Source organism: Tyto alba, unplaced genomic scaffold (assembly GCF_018691265.1).
Source record: "Tyto alba isolate M040663 unplaced genomic scaffold, T.alba_DEE_v4.0 Super-Scaffold_40, whole genome shotgun sequence".
NCBI lineage: Eukaryota > Metazoa > Chordata > Aves > Strigiformes > Tytonidae > Tyto > Tyto alba.
The window spans coordinates 11,858,172-11,883,818 of NW_024881316.1; the positions used below are offsets into that span (position 1 = coordinate 11,858,172).

The window sequence follows — 25,647 nt, forward strand, 5'->3', positions numbered from 1 at the left end:
TCTGCCTTGTACCTGGCAAGAATTGTTAAAAAAAGAGGGGAGGGGGGAAGATTCTTCTAGTCTTACAAAGACCTTGCAGACACAGTTATTTGGGTTCACCCATGCTTGAAAGGATTTTTAGGTTGTTTGGTTTTATGTTTAGTCTGGAACACTTATCCTGAAAGCTCTATACTGCAGCTGCTGCATCAGACACTTTCCCTCCTGAGTAATCAGCAATGTCATTGCTAGTCAACTAAATAGGCCTAGGACATAAGCCCAATCACTGACAACTGATCATCTATGCAGTTAAGGGTTAATACAGTCTCTGACAACTGATGCCTGGGCCAGCTAGCACTGTCTCGCATGTAATAATGGGGCATGGTTTAGAGATCAAGGTGGATGAGAGTTTAGCTATGGCAATGCAAGCTGTGCTGTCCACATTTGCCTTGCAGCTGGAGACCAGCCCATGACCTGCCCCATCTACCTGCGTGGCAGTGGCCACTGTTGGCAGTGTGATGGGCTCTCCTGGGAGAGATGCCCAGACCTGGGGGAGAATATTCTGCAACCCAGTGACATGCTGTCTGCCTTTGGAGATGGGCTTAATGTACAACGTAACTCAGATGGGGCTAGATGATCCCAGGGTCCTTTTGTTCCACCCTCCAGTTGGCTTTTGTAAGTGTGCCGAGTACCAGAATTCCAATGTCTGCTAGTGAGGACAGGGAGATGTTTGGGGATGGCTCTACAGGGATGTAAGGGCAGGGCTGGATGGGTACCTGGAGCAAAGGAAGATCTAAATAGAGCAGTCAGTTCTGCATTGACACTCGGGGCTCAGCGAGCTGCAGCTTCAGCACTTGGCTACGTGGCACTGCGCAAGTGGACAGGGCAGTACTGCTGCCATGAGATGACTCTGAGGTATTTTGAAGATGGACACTGATGAGGAATGCTCCCTGCAGTTCTGCACGAGTCCTAAGGCAGAAGGCAGCAGGGTGTGGAAGAATCGGTTTTCTCCAGCCCCTCCCTGCTAATTTGAAGGAAGTGTTAGAGGGGGGACAATTCTGGTTGCTGCTTTGCTCAATATATTGTCTTATATTTCCATGGAGCTTTGCCAGGTGCTGGCCTAATGGTAACACTTCTCTGTAAGATTTAAAGCATCAGATGATAAGGGGAACAGGATCGAAAAGGCTGTAGTAGTTGTGTCCTAACTCTTGCTTTTGTACCCACAGACATAGTAAAGCAGTACTTTTATTTTTTTTTTTCCTTCATTTTGGGAAGTCTCTTCCATAGTTCCCTTACCCTTGATAAGCTTGTGAGCTATTTGTACAAGAAGCCTGTGGTTTATAGGTTTATAGTTGGATGTGGAATATGTGATTAGACGGAATGTGGAGGAAGAGGAATGTTTGCACGTATACTTCTGTAGGAATTGGGAAGGGTTTGGGATGAAAGGAACACAGCAGCGACTGCATGTTCTGCTTGCTGCAATGACAGGGTATTTGTACTGTCAGACTGAAGAGTTAAGAACAACCTTCAGTCTCCAGTAGTGGGTATTAGCTAACGGAAAAATGCAAAGATAGGGCAAGCATAGATACAATAATAATTTCTGGTACGGTTCCCCAGCCTACACTGATTTCTGCCACAGACTTTAAATTGGGGTGGCATCTCTGCATTTAATTTTAGATAGAAGTTTCTTCCAGTAATTAGGCTAGTTACTTTGGAGTTTTTTGGAAATACCTACAGCTTCATGTGATAATGAATTCTGCAGCTTAGTTCATGTGTGTAAAAGTAGTTCTTTTTTGCTTTGCTATCTGCCACTTTGATTTGGTGCCCCCTCGTTCTTTCACTGGAGGGAGCAGTGAACAGTTATTCTCTAGTTTTTTTCCATGGCACTTCTGACTTTATAGGCCTGTGTTACATTGCCTCATTTGTCCCTTGTCCAGGTTAAAGGTGTAGGTTCTGAAAAACTCCTAACACTGCTTTTGTTGCCAGTAAGCATAGGGCATTTACAGTTCTTTGTTACAAGGCTGGGCATCTGGCTTCTCAGCAATAATAGTCAGTTTGGGATGGCTTTGAGTTGGCATTTCCACACACATGGAAGTGACTTCACTGTTTTGTGTGCATGCAAAAATAGAGTGCTCTCCTCCTCCACTCCTCTTTAAATACCTAGTACACATTAACCTAGCGTACTGCAAAATACATTGAATTCTACAATGATTGCTCTGAACCCATGGCTGATAAACAACTGTTTTACAGTCCTTTAACTTAAATTAAAAAAAAGCCAAAGGTATTAATGGAATGTGAACTAAACTAGCTTCTGCTGCTTCTCTTGTGCCTTTCTCTTACAACATCAGCTCTGGAGTGTTTGATTTGGCGGGGGATGTACCTGTGCCTGGCGGGAGGGTGACATTGACTGGAAAGAGGAAAAAGCAGTGGCTGGTATTGGAAATGACATAAAACCATAGATACTTTGCAAAAATAAGCAATCCAATACCCTTTGTTTCACTGGCACTGTTGCTACAGCACAGTTGTGCTAGGGAGAGCAGTTCAGGAAGATGTTTCAAGACCTTAAGTCTTACATGTAAAATTTGACACCAAAAGAATTCCTGGAGGAGCCCCATTCCTCTTCATTGCTAGGCTTGTTCTCTGCCTGTGACTATCTGGACAAATATTTAGCAGAGTGCAGGTGATTTCAACCTCAAAAGCTCTGAAATATATGGTGTCAAGTAGGAGTGGATTCCTTGTCCATCTTGCAGAATTGGAAGAATCAAAAATTAGTGAAAAACTAATTACTTTGGGGTTTGGATTCAGGGAAAACAAAGTCTTTCAAAATCTCAAGAAAGAAACATCAACTAGTCCGTGGATAGAGTTGTAAGGATCAGGATAATTAACCATATGACATAATCCTTGTGTCTGCTCAAGCAGGGTCACCTTAAGATGGTTGCCCAGGACCATGCCCAGATGTCTTCTGAGTATCTCCAAGGATGGACACTCCACAACCTTCCTGAGCAACCTGCGACAGTGCTCGGTCACCCTCATAGTGAAAAAGTGTTTCCTGATCTTCAGAGGAACCACCTGTGTTTCAGTTTGTGCCCACTGCTTCTAGTCCTGTGAACCGTAATCACTGGATTTGCAAACACTTTCTTTGCTGCTTTGCTTTTCCTGACTTAGAAGTAGTGAAGTGTTATAAGACTTAGCAGGGTCAAAATTAAAGCCTTAGAAATAGTTTAAATGCATGGGGGAATAACCTTGATTTTGCTATAATTAGTGCTACTCCTGCCTTTTGGAAAAGAGAAGATGCACAAAAAAATGTAACTGGAAAGAATGTTAAAAGAAAATATTACCATTACTGAAATTTAGTCTGTCTTTGAAATCCTGTTACAATTTTAGACTGTAAGTCACTTTTTCTAATGGAAGAACTCTCAAATCTGCATCTTAATGTATAAGACTAAACCATTCAGTTATATCTGGAAAGGCTTCTCATGAAGAAAATTTCATATATCTGATTCATGTCTCTCTTTTTTGACTTGTATTTTGTTTTTAATAGGCACAGACCTTTTATTTTGTAACTTAACCCATCTTTTAATACAGAGCCTCTGACTGATAGAATGAACAAATTAAACAGACTTTAATTAAACAGATATTTCCCCAAGTAGTCTTATTTTGCCAAGGATCTCACAGGGTAAATAGGCCTGTGGCCAGCTGTACACTGCATGGAATAAACTGCAGACTGCGGTCCTTTCCTGAAGATAGACACCCTTATAATATACAGATAAATTTATAACTTGGCAGCCTTACCAGGGGAGGCTGAGGGCTATGAATGGGTTGGAAAATGTATTGCTGAGAAACCCCATGAGTGGCTGAAGCTTTGTTTAGGGTATAATTCTTTACATAAGTAGCTCAAAAGCAAAAACTAGACCTTTATAGTGAAATTAAATTTACTTTTCACTGTTTTATCCATGAAACTCTGGTCCTGTTATTATCACTGTTTTACTCATGTTTTACTGTGGATGTGTTGGGGAGGCTCAGGTGTTCAGCTGTGGCTTCAGTGGGGCTCTATGGTGGTTACAGTTGGACTAGAAACATGCAGGTGTTTCATATTTCAGGAAAATTTAGGAATTAACACAACTTTTCATTATGTTGGGAAGTTGCCAAACTTTCAGGTACATGCAGTGAAACTCCTTGTGTAAATTTAAGTCACCAGGTAAGTGCCTGCAAGTGATCTCAGCAGGGTTTTTTTTTTTTTTTTTCAAAAGATGTTCTACATGATTGAAAAAGGAAAGAAAACTCATGATTTTATGGATCTTCCTGGCATACCACTCTTGCCTTTGTTCTACTGATATTAGGGCTAATAATTGAGCTATGTTTAGAGGAACTGCGTGTCAGACTCTTCGCTTCCTCCTTGCTACATAAAATTTCAAAGGATCAAATAGCTGCAACTAACTCTGGGTCAGCTGTGATTTTAAATATGGGTGCAAATCTGTTCACTGCATTTATCCTATTCTTTGTTGGTTTTACTTCCATTTTTTTGGAGGAAAAGGAAACTGCACTAGAAGTTTTCCCTCTAAAAACAGGCCTGAAAGTGGGAATTACTTAGGAGTTTGCCATCTGTAATTAGTCAGATCCACTGACTGAGAATTTGGATGAAACATTTTTCACTCTCTTCATTAGTTCTAGAGAACAAATCCATTTATGAAATTTAGTATTACTCTGGCTCACATCTGTATTGTAAACACCTTACTGAAACACCTTCTGTAAACATGAAAATGACATGTTTTGGTGAAAATACTGCACTGAAAAATGATCTTCAAATTTGTTTTTAAGTATGTTACTCTCATTGCGCAGCTGATAGCTGTATTTTTGGAGAAAGTTATAAAAAGGTGCAAAATAATAATGTTTTGGTATATTATTAAAAATACAAGTTTTCACTTAAAATAGCTTTTGCTGAAATTGTTTTCAAAAATTTTCATTTCTGAAATTTTTTTAAACGTGGAGAGAAGTCTGAATAATTTTTAATGACACTCCCAAACTATAAATTAGCTGGAATATTTGATAGTGTACTGTCAAATGCATTGTATTTGTCGCCATTTCAGACTAACCTGTGGAGTGGTTCTGTTTTCAATGAAGTCTTAATGCCTCAAGTAATTGAAGAGATTTTCCTTGTCTTGCTGAATACCAGTTGTGTGTTTCACATACACACCAGCATGTGACTGTGAACTAAGCCTGCCATTGTGCAGGTTTTAAGTGTTTGTAAAACACTGGAGATGAAACTGAAGGCATTTGGCTGGGCTAAGGGGCAGCAGTAACTGGTCAGCTTGTTGCCGAGTTGCCTTTGAGGAAGTGAGTAATACTGTGTGCCTTCCTGCCTCCACTTCCCTGCCTTTATCTGGAGTTATAGGTCTGGCAACGCTTAGTAGCTTGGTTTCCAAGTTTCTCCTGAGGTGTGCCAGTGAGATGTGTTAGGAACCAGAACGCAGAAGTGTGCAACAAGAACACCCACCACCTAAGGGACCTGCATCTGGCAGCGTTGTAAGGTTTGACCCGCTGGGGCCATGACGAGAAAGATAAATCGTGAACGAATGGACGTCCTAAGGCTGGCTGTGGGGCAAAGGCCTCACTTCTCCGGTCACGCTGTGGAATTTCAGCCGAGCTGCCTGACGCCCAAACCCCTGCGGCTGCTCGCTCCTTCCCCCCCCGCCGCCGACCACCTCCCGGGGCCGTTTAACGCCGCCGCCTCAGCGGTTTCGCAGCGCAGCGCCTGAGGGAAACTCCCGTTCCCCTCAGAAAAACGCTCCCTCCGCACGGCAGTTGGGGCGGGGCGGGGCGGAGACCCTGCCTGAGGGGGGAGAGCGCCGGGCGCCCCTCAGGGAAACGGGTGAGGCACCTCCCGTCACCGCAGCGGGAACGCCGAGCGCGGCCGCGGCGGGAGCGGAGCGCTGCCGGGCTCTCGGCTGGCCGGCAGCCACACAAAGCGCCGCTCTTTCCCCTCCCTTTGTCTGCGTGGCTTTGTCTCCGCCGTCGCCGTTCCCCTCCGCCCGCCGCAGGCCGGGACTCCCCGCCTCCGGACGCCGCGGTCCCCTTTGTGCCACCTGCGCGCCGTGGGAACGGCCGCTCGCCCAATCCCCGACCGACCCGGCGAGCCGTTCCGCCGGGCGCCTTTTTTTTTTTTTTTTTTTTTTTTTTATTTTCGCGTGGAGGGCCCGCACAGGTGAAAAAGGGGCGGCGCGGAAGGCGCCGGGGAAGGGGGCGGGGGGGGGGGGGAGGCCGGGCGCGCCCCGCAACGCGCCGTGTCCCCGCGGGGAACGGTCCCGCCGCCGCCTCCCCCCTTCCCCTCCCCGCTCGGCAGCGCGCCGCCTGCGCGAGCGCCGCGCGCCCCTGCGGCTCCGCCCGGGCGGGGCGGGGCGGGGAGGAGGGCGGCGCGCGCCGCTCCGCATGGAAGGCTAGAGCGCGTGGAGAAGGGAGGGGGGGGGGGGGGGGGGGGGGGGGAGACCGCGCGCGCGCGCGCGGGCAGCCCCAGCGGGCGGGGCGAGGCGATAACCCTTGCGGAGCTGCCTGGGAGACCCCGGGTTTTGGGGCTGCGCCAGCGCGCGCGGCGCCTCCTCCTCTCTTCCCCCCCCCCCCCCTCCCGCCCCCCCCTTTCCATCCCTCCCTCCCTCCCTCCCCCCCCGCGCCGAGTGGAAGGGGCTGGGGTTGGTGCCAGCAGCGGCGTGAGCGCTCGAGCGGCCGCCATTTTACGCCAGCTCCAGCACACTGTCCGGACACACCGAGGGAGCGGAGAAGGGGGGCAGCTCCTCAGCACGCCGAGCCGCCAGCCGCGCCCCGAGCCCCTTCGCACGGCGTTTCACCCCGGCAAGCGACAGGTCAGGCGCTGGGCGGCGGCGGGCGGGCGGGCGGGCAAGGCCGGCGGGGTTCGGGTTCGCGGCGACTCGGAGCGGCGGCAGCTCGCCCGCGGAGCGGGGTGGGAGCGGGCCGGGGCCGGGCGGCAGAGGAGGTTGAGGCGGCGGAGGGTAAGCGGCGGGCGGGGCGGGAGGGCGCACGCCGGGGCTCTGCAGCGCTGTCGGGCCGGGGCCCGGCTGCCAGGCGCTGCGCGATGGGTGGAGGAGCTGGCTGCCTTCGTGGCCGCTGCTGTCGGGCGGGGGGCGGCCGGGCTGGGCCGGTGCCCGAGCGCTAGGCCCGGCAGCTGGCCGGCGCTGGGGAGGAGGCGGCGGCGGCCGTGAGGGAGGGTGGGGGGGGGGGGGACCGGGGCCGTCCCCACGCGGGGCGCGTGGCTCTCGCCTCATTGTCCTGCCGGCTCCGCCGCTCCATTCATTGCCCGTGAGGGGCTGGGCCGGGGGGAGCCGCGACCTCGATGCCCGGCGTGTGCGTGGGGAGAGGAGGAGACGGCGGACGGGGGGGGTGGTGGGGGGGGCTGCCCGCTCGGATCTCGCGTGCCCCCGGTCACGTCGTGAGGCGGTGGGCGGCGGGCAGCGGCGATTCCCGGCCGGGAGTCGGGGCTGGCGGCGGGCCCCTGCATTGTTTCGGGGAGAAGTGTGGCGGGGGGTGAGGGGTGGCGGCGAGGCCGAGAAGGCGCCGCGATCTCCCGGCCGTGTGGTGAAATCGGGCCCGGGGTGTTGCAACCGCTCTCCGGGGGGAATAGGGTGAGAGGTGGGGAATGGCTGGGGCTTGGGGTGGGGGGGAGCCGCTCCTCCTGCGGGAGTGTGGCGGGGAGGGGTGTGTGTGTGAGGGGGGGGGGGGGGGGGAAGTCGGTCACTGGAGGAAGTTGTAGGACATCTGAACGCGCAGAGCACGTGTTTCCATCGGGCTCATGGCGGCGGCCGCTGCTGCCGCCGCCGTGGGTGGGTGCGGACTGGGAAGAGCGCTTTGTTCCTCTCGCTGGCCCGGCCGACACCGGAGTGGAGGCGGGAAGGGATCCCGGCCGCGCCTGGGGCCTTGGAGAGGCGGTTCGCTCCGGGGGGCAGCGAGTTTGCGGCGGGAGGTGGAGGCAGCAGCGGGTGTCAGTGACGGTATCGCGGTAGCGGCGGCTGCATGTGGCAGGTTTGCTCTTCCTCCCACCCCCGCCATTGGCTTCTTGCTCCATTTCTAACTTGTTCAGAGCCTCTTAGGGAGTGTGTTAGAGACACAGAGAGAGGGAGGTGAGTCAGAGTGTCTGGCTGGGTTGTGTAAAACCTGCAGTGAAAGCTACCCCACCCCCGCTAGGCAGTAGTGTTAGGGCTTTCCTTTGTGTTAGTGATTCTTTTGAGGAATTTTGTGCGTCTTCCAAACCCGGAAAGTATCAGGGAAGTGGTCTATGATACCTGTTTGTTGTTTTTTGTTTTTTTTTTTTTTTTTTTTTTTTAGGAATAGGGCAGTGTGTCGCATGTATTGTCAATTGAATTGTTATACTTTAAGATATTTTTAGCTTAATTATGATGCTTATTGCATTTGAACAGATATCTGGAAAGAAACATGGCTACTGAACATGTTAATGGAAATGGTACTGAAGAGCCCATGGATACTTCTGCTGCAGTTACCCATTCTGAGCATTTCCAGACATTGCTTGATGCTGGTTTACCACAGAAAGTTGCTGAAAAACTAGATGAAATTTACGTTGCAGGTAAGATGTAAAACTTGCAAAACCACACATACAATATATTATTGGATTCTGCTGTCTTTGGGCTAAAATAGCAACTTTTTGTGGTTTCCAAAAGTATGGGAACTGCAGTCTTACCAAAATTTATGGATGTTTTCCATTCAGTGCTTTAATATGTCATAGTGTTTTTCAGAGAAGAGTCTTGGGCCATGCCCCTTGGGCTGAGGGGTGGGAAGGAGAATTATGCAGGTGATCATAGCAACAGCTGGAATAGGCAACAGACGATTTTTATGAGCAGTAGATGATGTGGACTTTGTGCATTTTTTTTTTTACAGTAGTTGTAGGTAACTAAGTCACTGAAGCCTTAGTATACATCTTCTCATCTAAACAATACGTTGTAACATGGTATTTGGGCTCATGGATGCAAAGGTTTTTGTATTGGTTCACTCAGGCATGGTAATAGCTAGCACTTTTTAAGCTTGATTTTTGGATTGTGGTGGTCACTTTCAGTGCTGCACTTTATTTGTCTTTATAGTCTTCTCAGAATGTACCAAGGTACCATTGTTAGGCAAGCTAAGTCAGGTTTTGATAGATTCTTTTGAACTCAACTTCAGGATATTGAAAATAAACCTGGCCTGTGTCACGTGGGTTTCACAGAGATCCAATGAATACATAAATGCAGTAGCTGTCATTCTGAATTTTAACTTTTTTGACATTTTTTGATTAACAAAATGTTGAATGCACTCAACTATTTAAGAGGACTAAGTGATTTCTTAAGTATAGTAACTTACATTAATCAGTGATTGGTTTTAGGGGTCACTGAAATGTGTTAAATGTGGTTAAGCAAAGATTGCTGCCCAAATATAATGAGTAATTTTTTTCCTTTTCTCTAGGGCTAGTTGCACATAGTGATCTAGATGAAAGAGCTATTGAAGCTTTAAAGGAATTTAATGAAGAAGGTGCATTGGCAGTGCTTCAGCAGTTTAAAGACAGTGATCTCTCACATGTTCAGGTAATGTTAAGCAATTTAGAATATAATTGTTGAGGGATAAACTGCTAGTTGACTGGCAAGAGGTTTGCTTAATTCTCTTCAGTGATCCATGTGTGATACGTAAAATGAGCAATGTATTAGTTCAAGGTAAAATTAGATTCTGGTTTGTCATGTTTTCAGAACTGCAGTTTAATATATCTTTTGCAGAACAAAAGTGCCTTTTTATGTGGAGTCATGAAGACATACAGGCAGAGGGAAAAACAGGGGACCAAGGTGGCAGATTCTAGCAAAGGACCAGATGAGGCAAAAATTAAGGTATGTGATTAAAAGATAAAAGTTATGCAGTCTGTGTGTGTTTTTTTCAAAGCTGTTGTGACAGATACCCCGGTTCTTTTGGAACTGTACTTTTCTTAAAAAGGCTATTTTAGATTATTTGTCGTTCTTGAAAGCTATCACTTGCATTTTTATCTTACACTTTATCCTCTTCAAGAGGAAAGTTAATATACTGTTAATTACTGTAACTGAATGTATATAAAAGTGAAAAAGGTTTGAAAGTTTGTATTATGTCTAGTTGAGACAGTTATACTATTTCACAGTTAAAAGTTTTGGGGAACTTGTCAGCATGGATCTTTGAGTTCAGAACGCAGAAACAGCTACTGGTGGTTGCTTTTTGTTTCTTCGTTGTTCTGTTTTTGTTTTTTTCTTTATTTTTTTGTTTTTCTTCAGGTTTAAAGCAACTCTGCAGTAGGGAGGAGATGCCATATGTGTCTGAAAAAAACCCAGATTGTAATGGATTTAGGATTTAGCCCACTTCTTATGACATACTCAGTTTTCATAAACTGTACCCCAAACTATCTTCGTAATAGACACATTATTTCTTGGACCGAGTCTTCTGCTAGCAAGAGACTTCTGTCTCAAGAATTAGGCATACGGTGATTTACCTTAAAAGTCTGTGATTAGCAAATTTACCAAAGCTTAAGGAAAGGAAAACCATCTAAGCATGATTAGTTGATGTCTTAAAAAGCGAGAGAATCTTTCATCTTTAACTTTTTATGTGTAAAGTGCAAAATGAATAGGTGATGTATTACAAATAACTATGTAACTTATGAAACTAGAAAATCTTTATCACAACTTTGAGGCTGGGGTGCCATTAATTATCATTTTAAAAAACTGATGCAGTTTTTGTTACTACCACATAAAACAACAACAACATGAGAACTTTGTTAACTAACTTGAAGTAGTATAGCTTTTACTGCTGATGGCTATAGCTTTAAAATAACGTAGCAATTTTCCAGTTGTGAAATTACTAACTCTTGATTATAATTAGGCTTGATTAATGTGCTGTTTCTTTGTGTGGAGAGTTGATCTGTCTCTGTACAAAATTATTAGGAAAGAATAATTTCAGAGGAGTTTCTCATATATTTGCATACTGAATTTCCTATAACATTTTAAATTGGTAGTGTATGTATAACTATGCAGTGATTCTTGTGAGGATCAGTTGTCTTGGGATGCTGTATGTGCCCACAAGGAATTGGGGAGGGGGCGGGGGGCGGGAGGATAGGAGAAAGGCAGTAGTAGTACCACTTCAGTGGCTGGATACCTGAAGCAGTCTGTACAGTGTTCCAGCAGTGTAAGCACTTAAACATGTGTTCGTTTACTTCACACTTATGAGTAATCTCATTAAGTGAAGGAAACTCCTGTGCATAAATGTTTGCGAGATTGGACATGCCAAAACAAGAAGTGGCTCAGACTAAGATCTTTCTAATTAAAGGGAAACTTGCTATTCTATTCCTTGGCTTTTTCTTTTTTTTTTATGAAAATGAAGGAATTGGGGAAAAATGTGTGAATCTCTAGCAGTATTTCTTTAACTGATAGTTCTAATAGTTGCTTGGGAAGTTTCTTGTTGAAGTATTAGCAGTAGGCTTGTTTGTCTATGGGAGTTTCAAAGCAGTGCAGTTTAAGAGGAATTATAGGCATGTCTCTGTGAATGAAGCGCATCTAAACTAGCTCAATTTGTATATGATTTTAAAATTTTAAGTTTCTTACTTGAAGGCACTCTTGGAGAGAACCGGCTACACTCTTGATGTGACTACTGGACAGAGAAAGTATGGTGGACCTCCTCCAGAATCTGTATATTCAGGACAACAACCTTCTGTTGGTACAGAGGTAAGGAGGAGGGGATGGTTATGTTGATGTATTCCTATTTCATTTAAAGTATGTTTTATAAACAACAGTCTGTCTGTCTGTTGTAGATATTTGTGGGCAAGATTCCAAGAGACTTGTTTGAAGATGAACTTGTTCCATTATTTGAGAAAGCTGGCCCTATATGGGATCTCCGCTTAATGATGGATCCACTAACTGGTCTAAATAGAGGATATGCTTTTGTCACTTTTTGTACAAAAGAGGCAGCTCAGGAAGCTGTTAAACTGGTAAGTTTTCTTACTTGGATTTTTTTTTTTTTTTAAGAACACTCTCTGGCTTATAAGCAGTTGTCCCGATCCTAATGCTTAAGGTGGTACTGTCATTGTTGGATTACTTCATAAATGTCCATGTAGGTGTTTTTTAATATTTCCACATTGTATATAAATTTTTACTGGCTGTATTAGGGACAGAGGGGAAAAAAAAAAAGCTGATGGACTGCTGTTTAGTCCAACTAGATGAGCCTTTATAATTAACAAAAGTTGTATTAGCAATAGTGACTTAGCTATCTGTGTCTGGATGAGTTTTGGAGAGAAGTTGTGTTTGGGTTGCTGTGGTACAAGGGAAGTGTTGGTCAGGTTGTCTTTGATTCCTGATTTGCTTGTGCACCAGCAGAGGGCCCTGTGCTTGAAAAATGCTTCTAAAGTCACAGAATTTCATAAGATACTTCAGATGGAAAATAATTACTCTTGAGTGTTAGAGTCCTGTTTGCTGCAACTGACTGGAAAAAGTCATAAATCCTGCCAGGTTAAACATCATTTCCTCTGTTTTACACAGAAGTGTGAAATAGTTTGATACAGGAGTAGGCTATTCTTAATAAGCTTTGCAGGTTTTATGCATGAAGTATCCATCACTAAAAAAGAGGGAAAGAAACACCACCTTTATCTTCCCACTGCTGCTTTGTTTTCCTAGTTAAATTGAATTTGATTTTTTTGAGCTAGTTACTGCTACACTTACATTGCCAAGATCACTGTGTGGTATGACACTTGAGTGCTAACCATACTAATTCTGGGGTGTACTGGTACTGTATTGATAAAATAGGGTTAAAATCTCTTGTTTTGTCATAAGGTACAACTTATACCATTAAGGTGCACTACTGACATGCTAATAATGTAAGTCAGTTGATAGAGATAAATCAAGCTGCAGATGGGAATGTGTTTTGGAAAAGTATAGAAATGTCTACAGAAGTGGGAAGTACAAAAATACCCGCTATATGCTGTTTAGCTTTTTAAATAAGAACAGTTGGTGTTCCTGTGTGCAATCCAAATATATTGAGGATAAGTGTGTATACCTCTTTGTACTTTCATTGTCAACCTAGCTATTTATATTGTGTGTGAACTCTTTAAGAGTTATGCACATGACTTAGCAAAACAGTGAATCAAATCAAATGTGTTCTGAGGCACCAGTAAATGAACAAAAAGGAATTTTTCTTCATTTAGCTGGATTTTGCTTAAAGGCAGCATGCTCTGAAAAGTCGCTCAGGTTGTGTTTCCATAAATGTAACATCAGATCCTAGCTTCAGTCTTCCACTAAATGATAGAAGGAAATGAGGTACTTGGTGTGTCCGTTTATATCTGGTCTTTGATATGCAGGAAAAAAAAAAAGTGTTCTGGTTTTCAGTTAAATAGCCACTGAGTGTAATAGATGAAAAGTGTTGCGATTGATGGAGCAGTTTTTCAGCCTTCATGCCTCTTTGAGGGCAAGGTTAGTTTTAAATTGGATCCTGTGGCATTTTTATCAGCTTTTGAATGGTTCCAGCCATACTTGACTGGTTAGTTTGGTGTACTGTAAGTTTCCCAAGTTGTCCAAGAGTGATTTGCAGGGGTACTAGCAAAATATGTCTAGAGTGATTTGCAAGGGTACTAGCAGAATATGGCTGTAGAGCTCAGTTGAAAATTGTAGGTCTATCACTTTTATTAGTTTACACGTGCATGGGAGAGCCTGCTGAATGACTTCTTAGAAATGCTGAACCCTTACTCCTGGTCCTAGCCATTGTAATATCCTAGCATTTTACCAGGAGGTGTTCTTTTTGATACTGCCTGTAATCTGCTGATATGTATACAACTTATTTCCCAGCTCTCTGGACTCCCTGGGATAGGGGTGGTTCTGTTATTTCCCGTCATCTTCCTAGAGGCTTTTTTGTTTTCCATTCAAGACTCTGGAAAAATGAGAATAAACAAATCACTGCATTGCATGTAGGCTTCTGAGTAATAAGAGAGCTAAGAGGTTTTGTCAATACCCAAACTCTAGCAGAGAATAAACTGACCTGTCTTCAGGCTCTTGCAGTTGCTGTAACATACTTTGCATACAATTCGTATTTGCATGGCTGTTGTGTCTTCTACAGTTGCTATAAAAACTTAATGTAAAATTGAACTAAAATTTTTGGATAAACTTAATGTTGACTTACCCTGTTCATTAACCAGAAGAAGTCTTGCAATTTAAAAGGCTGAAGCCTTGATTTTGTTACTGCATATGCGTTTTTAAGCCACTTAAAAGGGGAGAGTTCCCTAAATTGTGTTTAAAATATTTTTGTAGCTGTTCTTGGGACAAAAATGGAGTGATCCTATGGCCTGATACTGAGAGGGCTTTCAGATATGAACAGCAGTAGTTAGTTTTATGTCCAGTATTTAATCCAGTGTGGGTGACCTTCACTGGTTAAGCAGAACTGGCATCTTGAATGTCTACACAATCGCTGACTATCAGAAGTCTGATTTTTATTTTTTTTTAAACCCCAGGCATTTTTTTCCCTAACATGTTTGTGTTTACCTGGCATCTTATACCATTTGAGTTAAGAATTATAACTCCAGTTGTGTTCTTCTGCATGCGTGTTCAGTTCTCCTTCCTATTTCATATGAAGATGTTATATTTCAGTTTTTTCAAAGATTTCTGAGTGGTTAAGGTTACAGTAGACATATACAGGATAAATACTTGTGAGGTGAAGCTTGTATGAGAGCATGCTGAAAACTGTCGTAGGATACAGGGTATTTTTGATTAGATCAAGTGTAAGCTTGATCAAAGTGCGGGTACAGGTGAGTTTTGCAAATATGTCCCTTAAGCAGTTTGCCAGCTATGCAGAGCAGTACAACTTGCTATTTGCTGCTGTAAATAAACTTTCACCAGCAATTTTAGTTTAAGTGGATAAAACGACAGGACAGACCTTATGCATACTTTGACCTGTTTGAGTGGGTTCTTACAGAATTTAGAAAAAAAAAAAAAAAAACCCAAAACAAAACAACAACAACAAAAAAAAAAAACAACCAAACAAAAAAACCCCAACAACAAATCTATCTATTATGTCTAGAGGATAGTAATATCTCTGTTACTAACTTTGGGCATTGATTCAGTGGTGACAGGAGGGGGAAGCAGTATGCTGACATAGCTAATTTGGAAGACTGGCTGTTCTGGCACTTTACCCAGATCATGATTTGGGCCTGTTCATGTCTAATCTAAGTTTACAGATGGTATGCAAACTATTTACCTAAAACCCATGAACTTTATATTCAAGAGCACCTAAATCAAGACTGGTTTCTCTTGTGTTAAGAGAAGTCATACAATGAAAAGTAATTGTTAATGTATTGTAGTGTGAAAAGCTACTATAAACTAGTGTCAATGTGAAATTGCAGTATGGTATAATGCTTTAATTTTTTCTTGTTATGAAATATTACTTGGTTGCCATGAGTTATAGGAGAGGCTCTTTTCAGATTAAATGTATAGCCAAACTGTGATCTTAGACTTTAACAGGGACAGTTGGTTAGTATCTTCCATTATGCAAATAGAACAGAATATTTTGGTTGGAAGGGACCTGCAGTGATAACATAGTCCAACCGCCTGACTACTTCATGGCTGACCAAAAGTTAAAGTAGTATTATTAAGGGCGTTAACCACCTCCCTAAGAAGCCTTCTCCAGGGTTTGACCACCCTCTCAGTAAAAAAATGCTTCCTAATAGACACTATTAATGAAGGAATCAGTTTGTGTCTTGTTTTCAGACTAATAAACCATCAGTTTCTTTAAAGGATTTTTTTGAGCTGTTGTAGTCTGTCTCTTCATTAACGTGCATAAATCTGTTTATTAGTGAACATAATAGCATATATATAGTCTTCTTATGCAACTGTTTCCTACTTTAAAATCAACTATTACTCTGCCACGTGGTGCAACAGATATGGAGATAGAAGTCTTTTACTGTATCCTACTGTGTTTTGAGACATAATTAGTTGGGAAGATGCCACTCCAGTTCCTTTTCACATATACAGTTCTCCTTTTAGCTCACTTTGTGCAGTTGTCTAGCTTTGAAAATTTTCGGTGATGTATTGTTTGTTTGCACAAGGTAAATATAAATAAACATCTTCATGCTGATTTTAGTGCACAAAGCAAGGAGTGTGGGAGAACTTGCTTATGCAGGATGGTTTACTACTAAACACAAAATAACTCGTAGAATAAATAGCTAGATGAAATTTTAAAAAGCTATCCTGATACTTGTCAATAAGATGTTGACCACAAAATACATTTTCCTAGCTAAAAAACTGTCTGTTGCAGGGCTTCCAGTTGGAAAGGGGTTGATGTACCACCAGTTGACCTCTCTTCTGCTTATTTGGATGGTGCATATCTGTGTCTGCATCTCAATGAAAGGCATTTTTTGTCAACAGATGTCTACAGTAATACTTTTTTTTTTTCCTTAAACTGCTGACTTGTTCAGGGTGTCTTCTAAACAATCTGTTATGGGAAAAGCATTTGAACAGAAGTTTCAGGATTTCAAGTCAGTAGAGGGTTTTTCTTCCTGTTTACTATCTTTACATGTGTAATCTATGTGCTTTGGAAAGTATTTGCCAATTGCTCTTAAACATTTTATGGAGAAGACCTGAACATGGCTCGCTCTGTTTTGTTAACTGTGAAACTTTAGAAGGGAGCCTGACTTTAATTGTAACTCCTGTGTTGTATTATACACAAATCAAGAATTCATAGATGCAATCTATAGAGGAACTTGCATTTTTTTTTTTTTTTTTTTTTTTTGCACTGTAGTGAAGGGAGAAGCCTTGACCTTGATGACTTGGACATAAGATTTACCTTTCATGGTTCCACATGAAAAAGTCTCTCAAGAAGCATGTATTAAGAAAGCAGCTTGAACAGGAAGGGAAGAGTAATTGTTGGCTGAAGTTGTGAAGCTATCTTAGAAAACATGAGTATACTTTAGAACAGTTGAATACGCATTGTAAGAATGTGTTACGCTCCAAATAATTTGATATATTACTCAGTGCTGTATTTGCAAAAGTGAAATACTTGGTATGCTGCTGTTGGAGGGGAGTGAGAATTATCTGTAATTGATGATTGTCCAATTATTTTTCTTTCAGTACAACAACCATGAAATTCGTTCTGGAAAACACATTGGTGTATGCATCTCTGTTGCCAATAATAGGCTTTTTGTTGGTTCTATTCCTAAGAGTAAAACCAAGGAGCAAATTGTTGAAGAATTTAGCAAAGTAACAGGTAAGTCAATAACTATGTTTGTAGAGCTGGAAAGATGTCAGACATGATCGGTGATGAGCTCTCTTCACCATCTTTTGGCCTATGGTTATATCATGAATCCAAACAAAGACCACTTAGTGTTTGTCCAGACTTTTAGGTGGTTGTTGGAGTGTTGTTTTGTTTTGTTTTGTTTTTTAACTGTGTTAAGGTGGCTGTGTTGAGAGCTGGAATATTTGTAATTAGAGTAGGTATGTGGTTCAAAGTTTTACCTAGAGAATAAGTGTGTAATAAATATAGAAAGCCATTCAAATAAATAGATGGTTTAATTAATTTCAATACTAATGGGTGTTTTAAAACTTTTCAAGGCAAAACTGAAGCAGGTTGCAGAATGTAACTAGTTCAGTGCTTCAGAATTCTTAGTGATTTAATAAGGATCTTTTTTTGATAATGGCATATAAACTGGCAAAGGTAATGTGATGGCTTTCTCTGTTACTGAATGGTATACTTCAGCTTCCTTGTAGCAGCACTGGAACTTCTTAGATGTCTTCAAATCATGCAAGTTTGATCTCTTGTTTAGACATCTGTGGAAAAAACCCATGCTGATAAGTGGTGTGACATAGGGGTTTGAGAGAACTGACAAAGCACAACTTTTGGCTGCCCTTATCTCTTCTCCATTCAGTTAGAGGAAAGGTACTCTTCATAGCTAAGCTTCCTTCACTTGATAGAAATGGAACCTAAGTCGGGATAGTCTAATGATGATTTATTATGTACATGGTCTCAAAAGTCTAGTGTGTTCATGCTTTTTTGAAACCACTTGTCAGATGCATACTTGCCAGAAAGATAATCCCTACTTTATTATACAAATTTATGGATTGAAGCCATAACAAATAAATATTTTGCTTAATTTCAGAGGGTCTTACAGATGTCATATTGTATCATCAGCCTGATGACAAGAAAAAGAACCGGGGTTTCTGTTTCCTTGAATATGAAGATCACAAAACTGCTGCTCAGGCCAGACGTAGGTTAATGAGTGGCAAAGTGAAGGTCTGGGGAAATGTTGTTACAGTTGAATGGGCTGACCCTATAGAAGACCCAGATCCTGAAGTCATGGCAAAGGTAATAAAGCTATAATGGAACCATACTATGTTTAAAGTGCCTTGTTGCAAAGTAAGTACTTCCTGACACTAGCCTAAATTTAAATAGCATTTTTCAGCTTTCTTGACAGAGGTGTTGTAGGTGAGTTGATAAAAATATGAGTGCATGCTAAAATCGGTGTAAAAGCTCTGTTGATGTTATTTTGTGCTCCCAAGACTGAATGTTAAATATAATTCTTGCCAAAATGATACATAGGCCTGATATATTTAATTTTTCATCTGGAAGTGGTGGTGGTGACTCCAAAATTTAGAATGGTTTTGTAACTTAATATTTGGAGGGAAGGAAATGTAGATGCATTCACAGAAGAAGCCTTAATTCTTTTTAACCCTGGGACTTTGTATGTCACTTCAGAATTGGAACAAGTCAGTAAGATGCACAAAAGATTTTCAAAGTTGCCTTTAGCAGTTACTTCTGAGAAATTGCTTTGTATTTGGAACTTTGTATCATTATTTTTAATTTGGGGGGGGAGTTAGATCCTTAAAATGCTAAGGCTAGTAATATTTTCAGTTTTGAATATTTCAGTGAAACTGAAGTCTGGACTGTTAACATTTTGAAGTATGTTGGAGCAGTTGTTATATATGTGTGTGTGATATTTTGCCAGAAACGCATTACGTGATTTTTTTTTTTTTTTCATCAAATAATGGCCAACCCTGTCTTTTTCAGTTATGTTGTGTAGCTGAGTTGTTTAATGGAAACTTCTAGCTAGTCCATATCCTTATCTCTTTCTCTTTGCTTGCTTTTTGTCCGTGCTTTTACTCTCATCTGAGACACGTCACTTGCTGGAGTCCTACTTTGATGGACCTAGTAAGATAGCTTGGCTGGGATCTCCTCTTTGGTGAGCCATAAGGGAAAAGGGTTGGGGTGGGGGCTCATTTTAGGGAAAAATCTGCTTTTGTAATACAGGTATTACAGAAGCTTTTGGACTACCCTGTCTGCAGACTTTTTTTTTTTTTTTTTTTTTCCCCCAGCATTATAGATTAGCAGTGGCAGGGAAGAGTCTTGCAGGTAAAATTTGTTGAAGGTGGCACTTCCAAAATATGACAGACTATCTATCTGTTCAGCTTCTTGGCTCAAAAGAGAAGAGACCTAATCCAGCAAATTTAAAATAAATGAGCAGGAACTTATGCTGACATGACTGAGTAGATGAGCAGGAGGTGATAGGGGACAGAGTCAGGTATCTCCTAAATAAGTTTACAGATGTGGAGAGTGAAGGGTTAAAGAAATTTGAACCTTGATAGTGGATTGCCCCATTTAATAGAGTTTTTTGAATGTGTTAATGCCTTGTATTCTTTTGTATTTGAAATGGGACATGGAAAGGGAAGAAACGTAAATATGGAAAAAATGCAGAAAATAGGCAGAAAATCAGCTTGTAACTTGCAGTGCCACATGCTGAGGGTAGGGGATGGAGCTTGGTTTGAAGAGGTATGGAAAAGTGAGGCTGTGGATGAGAATACTGAAAAGTTAGAGAAGGGCTAGCTTGTGTCTGAAGGCAGAAGTTGGGACAAGCGTTTATGTCTGACCTTTCTCACTGGCTTAGTTTATTCTTGCAACAAGGAAAGTCTACTCAGTCTTTCTTGCCCATTGAAATATGACTATATTTGGAGAAACTGACCATGTCTGGCACTTCTGGAAGTGTTAGGTGTACTTTCTGTTTTGTTTTGTTTTTTTTTTTATTGCTGCCTTTCTCCTAAGGGAAAGAGCAGCTGAGCTGCTGCTGTAGTCAATCTCCCAGATGTGAACTGTAGGTTTCTGTCATTGCTTCTGAGTACTGTCAGTTGGGAACAAAGGGAGAGCTATTGACCCTTGTCATCTTACACATTCCTGTAGTAGAAGACTCTGGAGGAAACACTGTGAGTAGGAGTAGGTTGCTTTTATCAGAATAATCATCTGATTGGTGGTTTTCTTGTCAAGACTTCTAGAAAAGCAAGTCCATAAGAGCAAACTATGAGGAAGACAAATTCACCTTTGTAGCAAGAAGGTGAACAGCATTGTTCTAAATACCTCTCAGAAGCAGCATGTTGTTTCGTCAATATATGGACACCTACCAATTTAAATTTCTGAAATGTTTGCTTGAGCTTTTTTCCTTTCTTCTTCAGACTTTTGCTTAAATATTGTGGAGAGTACTGTATGGATGCGTACTTAAAATTTAAATGGGTTGCTACCTTAAAGTACCTTAAGTGGGATGAGTTAGAAAGCTAGACATATGTTCTACAGGAGATTAGTGCTTGAGCTGACAGATCAGGGTATAATTGGTTAAGTAATTGATTCCTGCTCGGAAGTGAACTTTTTTCCAACTTCCAGTAGCTAGCTGTGTTGATAGCTTAATTTCTCCTAAGTGTTATTTTGATGCCTCTTACACCTGTAGCGCAGATAAATTTCTAAAGGTTTTACTTGGTTTCTGTAGCTTGGCTGAAGCTACAGAGGACATTCTGGAGTGGCAGGTTAAGCAGCTAAGCAAAGTCTTATGCTTGTGGCTACCTAGTAGATTACAGGAGAGGAGACTGGTCTAATAACCCTTGGAGAATGCGGTAACAATGTCTGAAGTGTTTGTGTTGTAGGTAAGAGGAAGGAAAGGGAGCAGATCCCAGAAGTTTTGGGGTTAGTGTAATCTTAAGCAGTTTTAAAAATGAGTTCTGCCTTTATGACCAAATGCTGCTGCTGGGTATATTGCTAGTTAGGTGTATATTTATAGGTCCTTGGTGTTATAATCTGTGAGCCTTCATGAAGAGGACTTGCTTTTTGGTTGTTTATTTTCCTTCCCTTTTAGATAGCTTAAATGAAGTAAAAGTGGGTTCACGTTTTCTCAACCTATGCATTAACTACCCTCTTAGCTTTGACTATTCTTTGACTGGTTCAGCTATGCTTTTAACCTGTAAAATGACCAAAGGTGTTTAAAAAATGTCAGCTGTTAGAGATAAATGGATTTGTCTACATTGGAAAAAATTTAAATTAGTTGCTTTTTATTTCTTTAAAAAAATGTTGTTATTGCATCTTGTAATAAAAAAGTGATGATTTTTGAGGTTTTTAATCGTCTGACACTGACAGTCATTGTGGATTTATTGGTGAATGCTACTTACAGTTCCTCATGTGATTCTAGTCTTCATCCTTTTCTAAAGTACAGAAATCAGAAACATTTGTTTGGAAGTTACCGGTTTTTAAAACTGATGATTACCTCACAAAACATCCTGTAATTCATTTTCATGAAATGAGGGTAAGGTAGTAATTAGGACAGTTTACTAAAAATGGTTATTACATACCGAGTATAAGAAATAAAGGTTGCTCTTGCCATCAAGGCATGTAGGAGAAGTTTAACACAGGATAGGAAGCTGATTTCTTTGTGGAGTTGGCTATGGCACTTATATCCTGAGAATCACCAAGAGTGCAGTTGCTGAAGACTAGAGGTGATAGACCGTGTCAGATTTATGATCTGTAGTATTCCTTCTTCCAAACTCTGCATCCCATTCCAGTTCAGTTAGAGGGTGAGACAAAGATTTATAGAAGTCTCTCCTGATTATTTGTAACTTAATTACACAGTAGTTTTTATAAAAAGGGTGTCTGGGTTTATTGTGTTCCTGTATGTGGTGTGAGTAGAGGTTATAGTCCTGCTTCAAAAATTGAAGTATGCTTTCATTGGTCCCTTCACACCCTTTGTTATTTGTGTTGACCTTCAGGATTAGGAGCAGGAAGTCATTGCTGCCATGTACAATGTTCACTTTTTGTCATCAGCTAATTTGAAACCACCAGTAGCAGAGGGGATATGAACAGAAGTTGCAGGTCTTTGCAGCTGATGTGCAGCTGCATTGTAGGAAGGTAAGACTGTGGGCATTCTTTGGCAGTAGGAGGTGACTAGACTGTTAGAGCATGGTGGCAGCATATGGAAGAGACTCTTTCCAAGTCAGAGAGGCTTGACAATTGTGAGAACTCATGGATGACATCATGTAAACATGCTAATGTACTGTACACAAGGATGAGTCTTTGCATACTAACGGGTCACTAATAAGTGTGATTCCTGGTGCCCAGTGTATGTTGTCTGTGGTACTAAATAAGAGTGTAGTTGAAGCCTTTGCCAGACTGCTCTGTATTTTCTTTTATCGTAAGGAGTTGATGGTTGATGAAACTTTATATTGATGATTTGGTCACTGTCAGTCAGTTAACAGGTCATGTATCAACAGTTGAAAGGTAACCAACCCCTCTGATCTTGTAAGTAGCATAGCACTCTGCAGCTTAAGAGCCATACTGCATGCTTTAGAGAGCTGGCTGAGGGAATAGACTTACTTGGAGGTGGCTGCTCCTCAAGGGAAGGACACAGTTTGACTTGTGAGAAAGTCCAAGGGTGACCTGGCAGTGTCAGACTCAGTATCCCCTTCCATCTGTGTTCCCTCTTCTAGATGTGGCTGCGAGTCACGGAGTGCTCCTCAGGCAAGCACAGTCCTGATGCTGGGTATTTATTTGGTGTAGCTATAGCATGGGAGCCATAAGTTAAGCAGCTTGAGAGCTGCAGCCCTGTCACCTCTGACCTAGATATTATAGTGATGACTGTTCTGCAAATACCTGAGCAAAAACCTGTCTAAACAATGAAATGTTTTGATAAGTTAATTATTTTGTGTGTAGCCAAGCCTGGTTGCCTTTTTTCAAGTTTGAAAGTGTTCTGAGTTGAAAATTACTGCTGCTAGGATTCTTTTAAACATTAACACAAATTGGATTAACTTTCAGGATACTCACACATAATCATGTTTGAAAAGAGATTTAATGTTTCTATTGGTCAGGGAATTTTGGAGCTAACTCATGCTGTATGAATATATAAAATATATGTATTCATGTATATCCGTATAAAATGCTGCATATAAAAATATAATGATGTTTTCAGTGCTGCCAACAGCAGTGACTTGTAAAGCTTCATTTTGTGTTTTGGAAGGTCATATTTCTAAGTATTTTTTATTTTATTTTTTAGGTAAAAGTTTTGTTTGTACGCAATCTTGCCAATACTGTAACAGAGGAGATACTAGAAAAGGCCTTCAGTCAATTTGGAAAGCTAGAGCGAGTGAAGAAGCTAAAAGACTATGCTTTCATTCATTTTGATGAACGGGATGGCGCTGTAAAGGTAAGTGAAGAGGATTGTAACTCTGTGTGTGTAACCAGTGAACATAACATTTAGAAGCTGTATACTCCTTTTAACTTGGGAAAAAGCTCTGGAGAAATGGTAACACATTGTCACTCATAACTTTGTCTTCTCTGGCTGTCTCTTGGGAAGACACACTTGCTAGCTTGAAAAGTGGATCTTAGATGCACCTATCCTATGTAATTCTGCTGATGAGTATCTAAGATAATCATATGTGTTACCATTTGAAGCTGAAGTGCCAGAAGTTGAATGAAATCTCCCCAAATTATTGGTAGAATCTAAAGCCATTTTTCTAGGATAGGTGATAAAAACTTAGGTAATCTTTTTGTTTTCTAGAAACAGAATGATTTCCTTTTTAAGATGTGGAATAAGCACTTTTTTCTTTTTGATGACAGGTGCTGGACAATTGAGTAATTGTCATTCCTGGATTTTGCTAGTCTGGTCTTGGTGGTTTTTTTTCTCCTGTCATCTGTTAGGAAGGGAGAGTACAATTCCTTTGCTGCCTATAGTGTATCTATTTTTTATGTTCTGTAGAAGGTTGCAGGATACAAGGGGATACAGTTTTTCTTACTCATCCAGATGCCTTAAAGCAGATGATTAAGAAGGTGATAGAAAGTGTTTTCATAGGATATGTATCCTGTCAGGGCTTAGCTATGTAGAGTCCCTAAAAGTGGTAGAATCTTTAGGATTCCCCTGCTTGAGCTTAACTTGTAGCAATTACTGTGACCCACAGGAATTGTACGTGTGTGTGTTTGTGGGGTTTTTTGTTGTTTTTTTTTTTTTTTTGGTGGTGGTTTGTTTTGGGGTGTTTTTTTGTGGTCAGAATAAGACTTAAATTCTAATTTTTGGCTTCTGGTTTAAGAAAAAGTTAAATTTATTACAAGGAATAAAGACATATACTGATCTCTAGCTTTTAGTAGTGTTTGCGTGTGTGCTGACATTAAGAAATTTATTCCCGTATTGCAAAATCTGTACTTTCAGAGGACATTTCAGTCACTTCATTAATTGAAACAGCTTGCAAAGATTGAAGCCTATTTACAGTTTTGAGTGGAAGATTCCTGAACTGATACATGCAGTCCTGGGTTTTAGAGCCAAGTTAAGAGGAAATGCATAAATCTGGAACCCACGATACTATGCTGTCTGACTATTTAAAAAAATTTTTTTAGTTTTATGTTGTTGTTTTAGCTCAGGATAACAAATTTTACAATGCATACTCTAAAAGATAGAATAAAATTAATAACTTCAGATATGCTTAGAAGTATATTTAAAGTCTGGTTAATTCCTTCAGGCAATGGAAGAAATGAATGGCAAAGATTTAGAGGGAGAAAACATTGAAATTGTTTTTGCTAAGCCACCAGATCAAAAAAGGAAAGAACGGAAAGCTCAGAGACAAGCGGCTAAAAATCAGATGTAAGTGTAAATGCATGCACATATGTTGTATTACTTCTGAAAGACATGTACACTCCTACAGAATTAGAGCTTACGGGTGTTTCAGTAGGTATACTATAGTGTTATACAGGTTTTTTGGCTTCTCTGAAAATGTTGGATTCATTTAAGTTGCTTGCATTTTACTTAAGATCTGGTAGTGGCATCGGTGAGTTTTCAGGTACTGTTTTGCTCTGCTCACTGAGTGTAAGAGCATCATAGGAAATGTTTGAAGGTCATGAAACATACACATCTCTCACTCTTTATTCTAAACTTTGATGTACTTCTGCACTGATACGTCATGTGGATGAATTTAGCAACATGTGTTCTTCCCAGTGGGCTTAGCGGTACTGATACAGCCTCCCCCTGTTTAGTAAAGTACTCTCTTAAAGGAGAATCCTGACATTCTTTTTTGCCACTTCCTGCTCATGAAGCTTATAAACTCATACTAACAGAGATCGTGCACTAATAAATGCTGAACATGGCAAAAAGAAGAGGCGTTTCTTGCTAGTGTGTTCTCTTAATGTTCTCATGTGTTTTTCTTCTTGGATATCATGTAGCTATCCTAACCATCTTCCCTCCCCCACCTTATTTCCAAAAATAACTTCTGCTAGTGCTGCTGTGCAGCATCCAAGAAAATGGAATAGTGAGGTTACCAGATTAATATACATCTCCAGATGGTGACCTACTGTACACATGGAATTGGTTAAGTTTGCCCTGCTTCTAGTTCTTGTAACTTTCTTGGCCCTTTTGTTCTT

At 41.5% G+C, this 25,647-nt stretch overlaps 1 protein-coding gene across 4 annotated transcripts in view; it reads left to right on the forward strand.

The window, feature by feature from the left end:
• The first annotated feature begins 6,616 nt into the window (after positions 1–6,616).
• Positions 6,617–25,647, forward strand: part of LOC104362906 (synaptotagmin binding cytoplasmic RNA interacting protein) — a 26,642-nt gene continuing 7,611 nt past the window's right edge. For 2 of the 4 annotated variants that reach the window (XM_042803634.1, XM_033002816.2), the window contains exons 1-10: positions 6,617–6,830; positions 8,400–8,563; positions 9,433–9,551; positions 9,738–9,845; positions 11,583–11,696; positions 11,783–11,959; positions 17,076–17,211; positions 18,101–18,306; positions 23,297–23,446; positions 24,753–24,874. In XM_042803634.1, the coding sequence (XP_042659568.1) occupies positions 8,416–8,563; positions 9,433–9,551; positions 9,738–9,845; positions 11,583–11,696; positions 11,783–11,959; positions 17,076–17,211; positions 18,101–18,306; positions 23,297–23,446; positions 24,753–24,874 (1,280 nt within the window). In that variant the 5' untranslated portion in view covers positions 6,617–6,830; positions 8,400–8,415. The remainder of the gene's footprint in view (positions 6,831–8,399; positions 8,564–9,432; positions 9,552–9,737; positions 9,846–11,582; positions 11,697–11,782; positions 11,960–17,075; positions 17,212–18,100; positions 18,307–23,296; positions 23,447–24,752; positions 24,875–25,647) is intronic. The other 2 variants (XM_033002814.2, XM_033002815.2) reach the window with 1 other exon arrangement.